General features: G+C 37.2%; 2 protein-coding genes across 2 annotated transcripts; both read left to right on the top strand.

The window, feature by feature from the left end:
* The first annotated feature begins 1,696 nt into the window (after positions 1–1,696).
* Positions 1,697–4,887, top strand: LOC140164058 (uncharacterized). The gene is made up of 2 exons (XM_072187319.1): positions 1,697–4,262; positions 4,639–4,887. The coding sequence occupies exon 1, from the start codon at positions 2,047–2,049 to the stop codon at positions 3,115–3,117; it is 1,071 nt and encodes a 356-aa protein (XP_072043420.1). The 5' UTR covers positions 1,697–2,046; the 3' UTR covers positions 3,118–4,262; positions 4,639–4,887.
* Positions 4,888–11,091: 6,204 nt separating this feature from the next.
* LOC140164057 (uncharacterized) lies at positions 11,092–12,616 on the top strand. Its single transcript, XM_072187318.1, has one exon. The coding sequence runs from the start codon at positions 11,310–11,312 to the stop codon at positions 12,372–12,374; it is 1,065 nt and encodes a 354-aa protein (XP_072043419.1). The 5' UTR covers positions 11,092–11,309; the 3' UTR covers positions 12,375–12,616.
* The last annotated feature ends 464 nt before the right edge of the window (positions 12,617–13,080 follow it).

Raw genomic sequence — 13,080 nt, 5'->3', positions numbered from 1 at the left:
CTATCTAATCTCATTTTATCCAATCTCATCTTACTTGATCTTATCCCATTCAATCTCGCCTCATCGAATCTGATCTTATCTAATCTGATCTCGTCCAATCATCCCATCTTAAGTTTATCCAATCTCATCTCATCAAATCTCGCTTCATCCAATCTGACCTGATTTAATTTCATTTAACTCCTTTCATCTCTTTTTTCTCAACTCATACAATATCCTCTCATAACACCCAATCAATCTCATCTCATCTCATCCAATTTCATCTCATCTCACCCAATCTCATCTCATCCAATCTCATCTCATCTCACCCAATCTTATCTCATCTCAACCAATCTCATCTCATCCAATCTCATCTCAACCATCTCATCTCATCCAATCTCACCTCATCTAATCTCATCCAATCTCATCTCAACCATCTCATCTCATCCAATCCCATCTCATCTAATCTCGCCCAATCTCATCTCATCTCAACCAATCTCATCTCATCCAATCCCATATATCATCATCTAATCTCATCCAATCTCATCTCATCTCATCCAATCTCATCTCATCCAATCTTATCCAATTTCATGTCATCTTATCCAATCGCATCTAATCTCACCCAATCTCATCTCATCTAATCTCATCCCATCTCACCCAATCTCATCTCATCTCATCCAATTTCATCTCATCCAATTTCATCTCATCTCACCCAATCTCATCTCATCCAATCTCATCTCATCCAATCTCATCTCATCTCATCCAATCTCATCTCATCTCATCCAATCTCATCTCATCTCACCCAATTTCATCTCGTCCAATCTCATCTCATCCAGTCTCATCTCATCCAATCTCATCTCATCCAATCTCATCTCATCTCATCCAATCTCATCTCATCTCATCCAATCTCATCTCACCCAATTTCATCTCGTCCAATCTCATCTCATCCAATATCATCTCATACAATCTAATCTCATACAATCTCATCTCATCTCACTCAATCTCATCTTTACCTTTAACTTACTTCATTGGAACATAAACACTCGTGCCACATGCACACATCGTAATAACAAGATGATATAAACAATGTTATATTCACGAAAGATTAGGAAAACATTTTAAAGCCTGTTATTAAAGCAATGTAGTCTATATAAATGTTATTGCAAACATTTTCTGCAGCTCTGTTTGAAACTCACCCTCCCTCTGTGGAAGATTCAGGTTTCATTCCATTTGAAATTCATACTCCCCCTGCTTCCATAGGTGTAGTATGGATTTCAAATGTAATAGCCCATTTTCTCACAAAGTCGAGATACTTAAAATTATGATCTAATACAGTCCCAGTTTCATCTTCATCAATTTAAGGGATTAAAATTATTGCATCACATTTCAAAATTCGACCTCAACCCTAGAAGAAATCAAATCAATGTGAAGGCGTGGTTTTACGTAAGATGATTGGCACCTGCCAATCAACCCACTTTAAACACGCAACAATTAAAATCAAGTGCTCTCCGATTTCTGGTCATATCTGTTAAAAAATTATATGACGTCAAAAAGGTTACAGAGCAGTGTCAAAAACACTTCAAACTTCATAACTGTGATATATTAATTTTATGTCAATTATTAATATTGAATAATAATATTGCTATCTACGGTAGATAAGCTTGAAAGGTGCCCCGCAGGTTTGTCAAGAACAGGTGATTTCATCTCCGCTGTGGGATACTGAGGTACACTTGGGGTATGACATATCCTGGAAATTATGTAATAAATCGCTGTCACTAAGTACTACGAGTATACGTGTTTTTATGTAAGCTGGGAAATCAAAACGTCTTGCAATACCACCGTCATGCAGGTTTAGAAATCTTACATTATTTTCCAAGTACATGGAGTAAGCGTAAATGACTATATATTTGGTTATTAAGGACATGATATCTACTTCCAGTAACTGTTACTGAGCATCATTATTTTCTTATCTTCTAACGTTGCCAAATATATTAAAGGACATAGACATCGTCGAATTATACTTAGCAGAGCTGATATGATACCAGGAATCGCGGCGTAAGATTTGTCACCATGCCTTTTGTAGCTTGGTCAGTTCGTACTGATTTAAACACGGGAACTAAACAGAGGAGTATGCTACTAAAAGTAGCCAGAGTCTACCAACCACATGTCAGTTTTCCATCCATTGGTAACAGGTATACATGTCCAGATGGACCCAATGAAGCCGTCTCATCCAAGGATGCTGTGTCTCCTGCAGCAGGGTCTAATCAGAAGTCGCGAGCAGATACTGTCAACCCATGCACAAGATGTAATAATCGGCGTTCATCAGGAGATGATAAGGTTGCCGGTGTCAAGTACCATGAAGACCATGTTGCGTCATCAGAAGACACAAATGCTCATGCGGATAGAGAGTGCATTAAAGCGCCACAACAGTACAACGAATATGAAGATAGGATTTTGCCAACTATTAATATGAGCATGAATCATGCTTCTGATAATTATTTTCAGTCAGATATGATTCGACGAGCAAAAAGTATGCGCCCGGGAGCACGGAAAAAGAAAGAGGATCTTCACACAAATGACGCCAGCGATAAATCGTCGCTGAAGGTATTACAAGGTATTGGGTGTAATAATAAAACTAATCGTGGCGAAAATGACTATGAACAGAGGCAATCTCATACAACTGATTCTGTCAAATGTAACAATAAAACGTACATTTCCCGCTCAGGACGAGGACAATTTACTCATGCATCCTACACTGCGCCCAACACTAGAATAGAATTCGCAACGCCATTATCAGAACCGAAACAAAAAGAAATGAACATGGCGGAGTGGTTGAAACTAATGAGTCTGATAAATAACCCGTATGCGGAAAACGAAACGTTTCAAGCAAGAAGAGGACCAATACATATACCGGTTCGAATGCGGGATCCTGAATTGAAACAAGTGTTGACGAATCGTAAAGTTGATTTACACAGTAAGTTACCGGCTGTTGGAGGATCTTTGGCGGTATCAAAAGGACTTTGCACAAGAAGATCGATTCCATGTTTAGGTCTTGAGAGGACAAGTCATGCGACAAAGACTCACGGGACAACAGACATGTCATTGATGACATCAAGAACTGTTAAGTCAGCTACATTTTAAGAAACATTATAGATCGTATTATCATCTATAGTCATGTCTATAATCATTGGGATATTCCAGAAAATTAAGTGCATTGGGGTTCAGAATTCCAAACAGTTTTCCCAATAGACCATTTCGAAAAGTCCCGAAAGCCGTTGATGACGTATTTACGCACATCGTCAGTGCAACATTAAATTGCGCAGTAAAGATGTGCGAATATTTTAATGATACGTCCGTCATCATAAAGCCCTTCAGGATTTTTCGAAATGATCTATTCGCCAGCGAAGTGGTTAACTTTTGGTATTGGTAGGCCTATAGCACATATTGTGTTGCGATCATTTCGATCGTGGTGCAGCATTTGAAATCGTGATCCATGCAGTTGACATAGTGATAATCGGATTACACGTAACACCTCGCTGGTGAATTATGATGATCCCTGGAAATCTAGATATCATAATTATTAAAAGGGCAAGATTTCTAGCAAAAAACGAATATTTTCAGTCAAAAATCGAAAATCCTGAATTTTTGATTTCCCATGTATACCTTTTTTTTGTTAATGGTAATGAGTTGCGGTTGTTTGCAAAAGGTGACAATGGAATTATGTATCAATTTTCTTGCCCAAAATACTGCTCTAAATAATATATAGGAGTGCGTCTATTTTCTGGAAGAGCCCAATATTGAAATTACCTTCAGTATTTTTTCTACGATTGCAGTCTCTTACCAGTTACAATTCCTTAGATAAAGAAGTTAATTATTGTGTTGAGGGACAAATCCGAGCTTATATTAAAAATTCTTAATCTAATAGATTAAAATTTAGCTTATTTTTTTTTACAATTTTTTAATCTAAAATATTGAAATTCATATCCATTAAATTGAATTCTTTATACTTAATTTGTACAAGTCTTGGATTAGGGTATATTTAATCCAAAATTAATCCATACTTAGATGTAAAAAGTCAATCTTATGGATTTGAATCTGTAAGATAAAGAATTGTACTATAATTCAGATTAGTTCAATTTTAATCAGATTAAGACTTTTTAATCTAAGGGGATTTGTCACTCATCGCAAATATCTAATAGACCGACTTTTAAATTTTAGAATTTAGAGAATGTCCTAAAAGTTGACCCCAGGAAATGATATAATTCTAGACTTTGTTTATGTTTAAGGTTAGACTAAAGCCAAGAATTTTCTGCTTTACAAATGCTAAATTCCGCTTTTCTCCGCTTTGTAATTTTAGCACATTTCGGACATAATAAACTTTCACAAGAATCTTGTGACGATCATTGCGATTTGCAAAGTTGGGATGGGTGATTGGGTATCATGGCTGCAATGGGAGGGAGGACAGGCGTTGTACGGTAAATCTGTGACGGATTTTACTTTATTTTGATGAATTTTGAAGACCCATTTCATTTTTTTTTTTTTTTTTCTAGGTCATTTTTGCTTATATTTTTTATTTTTTTTTCAGAAATACGTTTTCCGCTTTACCTCCGAATTCCGCGATTTTCGCGGAATTTCCGCAACGCGGAAAATTCTTGGCTTTAGGTTAGACACTATTTTAAACTGTTGCGATTTGGTAGTTCACAGCATCTTGCGAATAGTAGTGAGCTTTGGCAAAAAATGCATTGATCATTTCATAGCGAGTGTGTAGATAGAAGAATTCAAATATCACAGATATAATTTTGTACGTCCTGTGGTTCTTAAGTTATGTTGTAAAGAGGACTGAAACAACAACACTTTTGTAAAACGTATATGGCTCATTAACAACAATAAATCAAGCAAGTTTTCAAAGTATATGATTTGTAGAATAAATTTTTGCAAAACAACAAAGTGTTATTTTTCAATAATATATTGATTTAGATAATAAAAATTAATTTTTGGGTTGCTTCGACCAACAATACCTAGTCTACCCTTAAGATCTGTGGGCTACAAATAATAAAGATAGGGCCTATACACTATAGGCTACTGAAGTAACAAATCAGCAGCCGACAAAAGGGAAGGGTGGTAAGGAAGAAAATTACCCGCCGGGCCTGAGGTACTAGCTAGGGCCCCGTAAAAAGTAAAGAAAACGTGCCATAGGCTCAGAAAAGTAAAGAAAATGGACCTCAGTAAAAAGGTTAAGAAAAGATACTCTTGTAATAATAAAGGCATTTCTTTGCTTTATCGTGTTTATTATTAGTAGGATCAAAATATGACACAGCTACCCCTAACCCCAAAAAAATTGCAACAGAAGCTTTTTTGGTATTTTCTTGCAGTATAAGGTCTAATGAATAACATATCAAAAGTTTACAAAAATTCAACTTGGGCGAGGATCCAACAGTGACGTAATCAAAATGGCCGACAAAAGATAGAAAAATACCAAATAATCTACTGATTTCATCCATTTTTCACTCATTGTTGTGGGTTCCACTGCTGACAACCTTGTTCAGAAGTACATTACTGGATGTAGTAATGAATCTTTATATGGTGGTATTAAGATTGATCGATTTTACAGCCATAATGAATTTCAAAATGGCCGCCAGTTTGGTATTTTGGCATATGAAATCAAATCATGCACGTAATTGTAACTTTATGTAAGGCGAAACTTAAAGCGTTGCATTTTCTAAAATAGCCAATATCCTTTGCACCCATATTCCCATTAAATTTTATATAGAGGTAGACATACGAACCAAATTAGCAGCAACAGCGAATTTCAAAATGGCCGCCATTTTGGTATGTTGGCTTATTGACTTAAATTATGCACGTATTGCAACTTGAAACTTAAAGCGACATAAATTCGAAAATAACCAACATCCTATGCACCAATAGAACCATTAAAATTATACTTTTAAGTAGGCATATGTACCAATTTGGAGCCATATAGCATTTCAAAATGGCTGTCGGCTATAATCACCATTATAAAAATCAATATGTTGCTTACAGTATATTCTTGAAGTAAACAAAATTCATCTTGCTATTCCATGATGCGATGCCTTTGTTTACAGTAGTATACATCAACCACATTGTATGTATGTTGTATTTAGTTATCATCATCATCTGAGAATAGTTCTTGATCCATGTTCTCACATTTAGCCTATGTGTGCACATGCTCCAGTGCAATTGAGTCCATTCTTTCTGCAGCTACATTTCATTGTGATGCATTCTGTAGAACAATTGCATCGAATCATCTTCAGCAATGATTCTGCCGCTGGACTTCTTTTCATCATGAATGAAACAAATGTGTCACCTTAAAGAATCCATCCCCAGTCAATTGGATGCATACCATCACTTTTACACATCCGCTGCATGACCTATAGATACATTCTCCTGGAGTGAAGCTTTGCCGCAGAGGTTGTGAGTGGAAGTCTTTCAAGAAACCGGTAGCGTAAGGATTCCAAAGACTCTGATTGCTGACCATTAAACAGGGACGTCCACCATTGCTTTGCAGCCTTCACTTTATACATATTCTTGATCCATATTGGGAGTGCGAAATGCCTTGGAACAAACTTGTAATACAGGATGACCATTGATGATTTTGTTAAATACAGACTTGCCTACCCCAAATATTCTTGAAGTAGTGTCACAACCTGAAAACGCATGGGCAAACAACAAATCCGAACAAATGTCATAACTGAGTAAGCGCTTCGGAACCTTGATATCATATACATATGGTTTATCATTGTCACACCGAAAGTACAAGTCCTTACAGTCCTTTTCTGCATAATGAAGAAGTAATACCAACAGATGTGTCTTCTCCAATTAGGGTTGTTAACTTAAATGATGCCATTGCGACTGCTGCTTTCACTGTATCAATATCGGTATCAATATCAGATGACATCCTTCCTGTTCCATACAGTCCCCAATGTATCAATCAAAGACAACCGTGGCCTTGCCATAGTGATCAAATGTGAAAGAGGTATAATTATCAGAAGATACCTCCATCAAGAACATAGTGATCACTCAGTCCTTGAACTGTCTCAGGGCATCACCCTCTGATAAGTGAGTCACATGCAAAACCGGTTCAAAGTAGGTAAACAAAATGGAAGGACATGCTGACTTTTCATATAGCTACAAACGGAAGACTAGAGTCAAGACCCTTGCATCTGCACGGACTGTCAAGGTCACTGATGACCAAACCATTGATCCAGCTCTGTTGTTTCAAAAGTTTCTGGATTCCAGATAAAGCACCACTACTACAAGCCATACAGGGTCATGTGTCCTCATCAGAGGCTGATGGCCCTGAGGCAGTTCCAAGGACTGATCACTATGTTCTTGATGGAGATTCTATTCTACATCGCTTGAAGTTGACAGAAGGAAGCACCTATAGTTCCCTTGCTGATATTATTATACATCTTTCACATTTGATCACTATGACAAGGCCACGGTTGTCTTTGAGAGATACACTGGTGGACAAAACACAAAGGATAACACGAATCAGCGCCGCAAGAGTCGGGTTGCAAATAAGGTAGACATATCAGATACTGGCAATTTGCTGGCAAAAAAAAATGATCTGAACAAACAGACACTCATTAAACTAACTGGGGAGCGTATGCAACAGAAAGGATGCCATGAGATCCACGCTGAAGGAGATGCATATGTTCCGAAGCGCTTACTCAGTGATGACATTTGTTCGGATGTGTTGTTTGCCCATGCGTTTTCAGGTTACAACACTACACTACTTCAAGAATATTTGGGGTAGGCATGAAGTCTGTATTGCACAACATTATCAATGGTGATCCTGTATTACAAGCTTGTTCCAAGGCATTTTGCACTCCCAGTATGGATCAAGAATATATAGAAAGTGAAGGTTGCAAAGCAATGGTGTCCTTGTTTAATGGTCAGCAATCAGAGTCTTTGGAATCCTTATGCTACAGGTTTCTTTCCAAAAAAGTTTGCCCAGCAGAGAACTTTGTTAAACCTGAAAGACTTCCACCCACAACATCTGCTGCAATGCTTAACTCTAGGAGAACGTACATCTGACTGGGGATGGATTGTTTAAGGTGACAAATTTTTTCCATTCATGATCAAAAGAAGTCCAGCACGAGAACCATTGCTGAAGATGATTCCATGCAATTGTTCTACAGGATGCATCACAAAGAAATGTAGCTGCAGAAAGAATGGACTCAATTACACTGAAGTTTGTGGACACATAGGCTATGTGTAAGAATATGGATCAAGAATTATTCTGAGATGATGATGATGATGATGATGATGATGACAACTAATTCCAACATACATACAATGTGGTCGATGAATACTACTGCTAACAAAGGAATCGCATCATGGTAAATATGGCTGTCAAATTGGTACATATGCCTACTTGAAAGTATAATATTAATGTTGGTTATTTTAGAATTTCTGTCGCTTTAAGTTTCAAGTTACAATACGTGCATAATTTAACTCAATTCGCCAACATACCAAAATGGAGGCCATTTTGAAATTCACTCTTGCTGCCAATTTGGTTTGTATGCCTACCTCTATATAAATTTGAATGGGAATATATGTGCAAAGGATATTGGCTATTTTAGACAATCTAATGCCTTAAGTTTTGCCTTACAATTACGTGTATGATTTCACTTCATAAGCCAAAATACCAAAATGGCAGCCATTTTGAAATTAATTATGGCTGTCAAATTGCTCCATCTGAATACCACAATTTAAAGATTCATTACAACATCTAGTAATGTACTTCTGAACAAGGTTGTTACCAGTGGAACCCACAATAACGAGTGAACAATGGATAAAATTAGTTGATTAATGGGTATTTTTCCAGCTTTTGGCGGCCATTTTGATTACGTCACAGTTGGACCCCTCGCCCAAGTTGAATTTTTGTAAACTTTTGATATGTTATTTATTAGACACTATACTGCAAGAAAATACCAAAAATCCTTCTGTTGCAATTTTTTTGGGGTCATGTGGTAACTTTACTCTACTATATATACGGTCCAACAAAGTGATGTTTTCTTTGCTTTTTTTACGGGCTCATCGAGGTATCTTTTTACGGCCCAACAAAGGTATTATTTTCTTTGCTTTTTATAAGCCCACTAAAGGAGTCTTGTTTTTACGGGACCATGATATCTTTTTACACTCGGGATAAACCAAAATCCTTCTCTTCAACTTTCTTAAATGGGGGGGGGGTGGCTTTGTTTGAAAAAATAGACCCCTACAGTATATATTGTGAAACTATCCATGTCTCCATTTTAAGGAGGGACTCTTAAGCCCATTTGAAGTATACATTGGGTTATTGCAGAAAATAAAGTGCACACCCCGAGAGAAAAATGGCTGGATTTCTAAATCTGCTTTCCGAGAACGACTGGAATTCCAGTTACCAATGTTACTTACTGATAAAAAAGTTTGGAAATGCAATGAAATGAATGAAATTTTGAACTATTTTTTTCTGTGGATTGTTCGCCTTCGAATGCTTTAAAAGCCTGGACTTCCAACAATCACGACTGGTCAAAAAGTACGGAAATCCGAACTCTTCTATAGGGGTGTGCATCTACTTTCTGGAATAGCCCATCAGCTATGGAGCAAGCAGATCGACTGCAATGCATGATGGGATACTCCCTTTAACTACTATGGTCCGGGATAAGTTGTACAATGATAAAGAACAGTCTATGGATAAAGATACCAAAATGAAACTAGAAGGCTTTATATTTGTACACAAATACGGCTGTATACCCGCATGTTATCGGTGTACCCAAACTTACAGTCCTTATTTTCTGAGGACTTAAAATAAAGAAATTGTAAAAAGTCGCCCAATTGGGTGGAAAATGTGTAAAAAGTCCAAGTCGCAAGCTTTAATTTAATCCAGGTTGCACTCTCGTAGCACTTAAAGCCATACTATAACATTTTCATACAAAATAGATAGGCATTTCTTATAAGTGGTCCGAGTCTCTATATGCAAATGTGTTTTAAATGGGTATGAATGGACTATTTGTGTAATACATTAAAAGCAAAGCAAATAATTTTATATACAAACATCTGAGGTAAATCAAATACATTTATACAAACATCAGAAGCATCCATTACATTTTGGCTATTCTATTTAAAACCCACACTACCCCTGTGGAAGATTTAGCTAAAGTGTACCACAGAGGGAGTATGAGTTTCATATAGTATAGACAATTGGATAACTTCCATTTGAAATACTCACTCCAGTTGTGGAAGATAAGAGTGGAAGATATTGGTGAAGCCATAATACAAAGGGAGTATGACTTTCAAAATGATTAACCCTGACCAATTACATTTGAAAAACATACTCCCCCTGTGGAAGATATTTCTAAAATCTTCCACAGGGGTAGTGTGGATTTCAACTGGAATTGCCCATTGTGGACCATTGTGGACATTGGTACAATATGAGTAGTGTGTCGTGTAATTGAGTAAGCCTACATATCGTATGTTTGAGATTTAATTAAAATAATCTATTTTAAGAAAATGTGATTTCTAGTTTGTCACATTATAAGGAATTCAATACATCAAGTAATTAACAGTGAACGTGGTGCAGTGTTTCACTGCATATACACGCGTATTATTTTACTAGGTGACGTCACGGTACCATACAAAAAGAGCCGGTAGTTCATGGACAGTGAAAGATTGGTCAGGAAGCAGAATGGTTCCTGGTTCTTTATGGAGTCAGTCTAGTAGTCGTCTTGGAGAGGAGGAAAACATCGCATTGAATGAAATAATATAGAAAGGCAGGCAGACATTTCATATTGAAACACTGTTACATTGACTTGATACGGAATTATTATATTCAACTGCTTTGTTGGTGACGAAAGACGCGAATTATACATATTATCAAAAAGGACAAATCGTAGCCTGTGATGGACAATTTCGGAGATTTTGCGAGTTTGATCATTATATATTAATATCTATGAATTATGTTAATGATATTTACTAGAGTTAGCAATACTCTTATTTCAAGGATTCAATTATGCTACCAGATCCAAATCTAGTTCAGATGTTGTTGCCATACTGATGTGAAGAAACTAATTACACAAATGTTGCCTGGATGTTTTCTTGAAGTAAAGGCTACAAAGACTTCAGTTATCGAAACAATGCCATGGCTAGCGTTGTCAACGAAATCTGACATAACGTTGACTGCTTGAATATTTTGCTTTATCCATATTAAACCTGATGATTTGACCAACAGTTTTAAACCAGCAAATGAATTGTATTACTAGATGTAATAGAGAAAGAAACGAATTATCCACTTACAACGCATCGAAAACAAAATGGGTAAGCCTCGAGCTGCAGAGAGTCACAGCGATCATCGTGATCAAAGGCTTCCAAAAATACGGATTGAGGAGTGTGGTTTGACAGTACACCTGAAAAATTACAATCAACATCACCGAAGTAGAACCAAAAGAGGCCACTCCTTACCAGAGATCCACAGTAGTGACAATTATTGTGATGATGAAACGGGTAGAGTGGAGGGTTTGCTAGGTGCCAAATTCTGCAAACATAAAAATGGGACAAAACATGATGATTATGAACGATTTTCAGATTATAGTCCTACTCAATATGTTGACTTCGTTCACATAGGAAAATTAAATGGCAAAAATGGATACCGTTCTATTTCTCATGGATTTGAACAGAAAACGGAAGAGCCTGTTGCGCGGTTACGGTATCACCACAGAGGTGCGGCACAAGAATCGGCGACTGACAAAGATCGTCCAGATGAAAAAAGGGGTGATTATAGACAACGTAAAAGAGACGTAAACGCAACAAAAGAGAAAGTTATGATTCGACGACTTGCCAATAAACGATCAAAGCAAACGGAACAAGCCCCAAAACGAGTGTCAACAAGTTATGGAGAAAGACCAACAAGTACTGATATGTGGGTATCGAACCAAGGAGCATCTGGTATCCAGACATATCCGATGCCAGAGTTCTTACGGCATGTGTACGAGACACGTGATGCATTCATCGAAACCTTACGCAGCCGGTCTGGTGCTGATAAAATATCTGCTAATGTGCGCTTGGCTCAAGAATTCACTCGCGACAGATACCAGCCACGATTTGATAGTGGTATGCCACGACGAATTGAACAAAGACATCAGAAGCAACATAACTTGGATTGTCCTCTGTGTCTGCAATATATACCAACTTACTATGGGCATGTATGTCCGCCTAATACGCCATTTAATAAAGAAAGACCTCACTTGAGGAGTAGGGATAGAAAGCAAAGTTATAATAGTATTCAAGAAACAAGTCAAGATAAGTCGTCAGGAACACAAGACTTGGCCATAAGGCAGAGGTCAAACCAACTTGCTTCTTTAGTTATTCACTCTTTGTAATTGTGGACCAGATATTAAGATAATCGTAACCGTTTTTGCGGGGATACAAGACTGTGTCATATAAAGCAGAGATCACGTAACTCATTCTCTGTAATTGTGGACCAGATATTATGATAATTGTAACTGTTTTTGCGGGGATACAATACTTGGCCATATAATGCAGAGATCAAATAACTCATTCTCTGTTTTAGCTATTATGGTATTTTCTTTGGGAACACAAGACTTGGCTATATTGACCTGAGGACCAGATATTATGATAATGAGTCTTGTTGGGAACGCAACCCCACAATACTTGGCCATATAAAGCAGAGATCAAACCACCTTAGTCATTAGTTCTCTTCTGTAACTGAGGACCATATTATGATAATCGTAATGTGTTTCTCGCAGAACCCACAATAATTATAGGCTACTTGGCTATATAAAGCAGAGATCAAACTATCTTAGTCATTAATTGAGGACCAGAGATTATAATGAAAGACAAAGATAAAAAGACTAGTTTGCATCTGACGTCATCTGTCAATCAAACTCCGAGCACGGTTTGTTTACAAGTGTCGTGATGATGACTTGCTGAACGCGGATTTATAACCGGGCGCCTTATTGTTAATTTTGCACCTTTCGACATGCAAACCATCACAAAAGTTAGGTCTTTATAGTAGGAAACTTTCTTAACCGAAGGCACCATGTCCACAATGCCTAGAAAAGCTGC

Source organism: Amphiura filiformis, chromosome 11 (genome assembly GCF_039555335.1).
Source record: "Amphiura filiformis chromosome 11, Afil_fr2py, whole genome shotgun sequence".
NCBI classification, from domain to species: Eukaryota; Metazoa; Echinodermata; class Ophiuroidea; order Amphilepidida; family Amphiuridae; genus Amphiura; species Amphiura filiformis.
The sequence above is the reverse complement of the archived record's forward strand: the minus strand, read 5'-3'. Positions and strand labels throughout refer to the sequence as shown.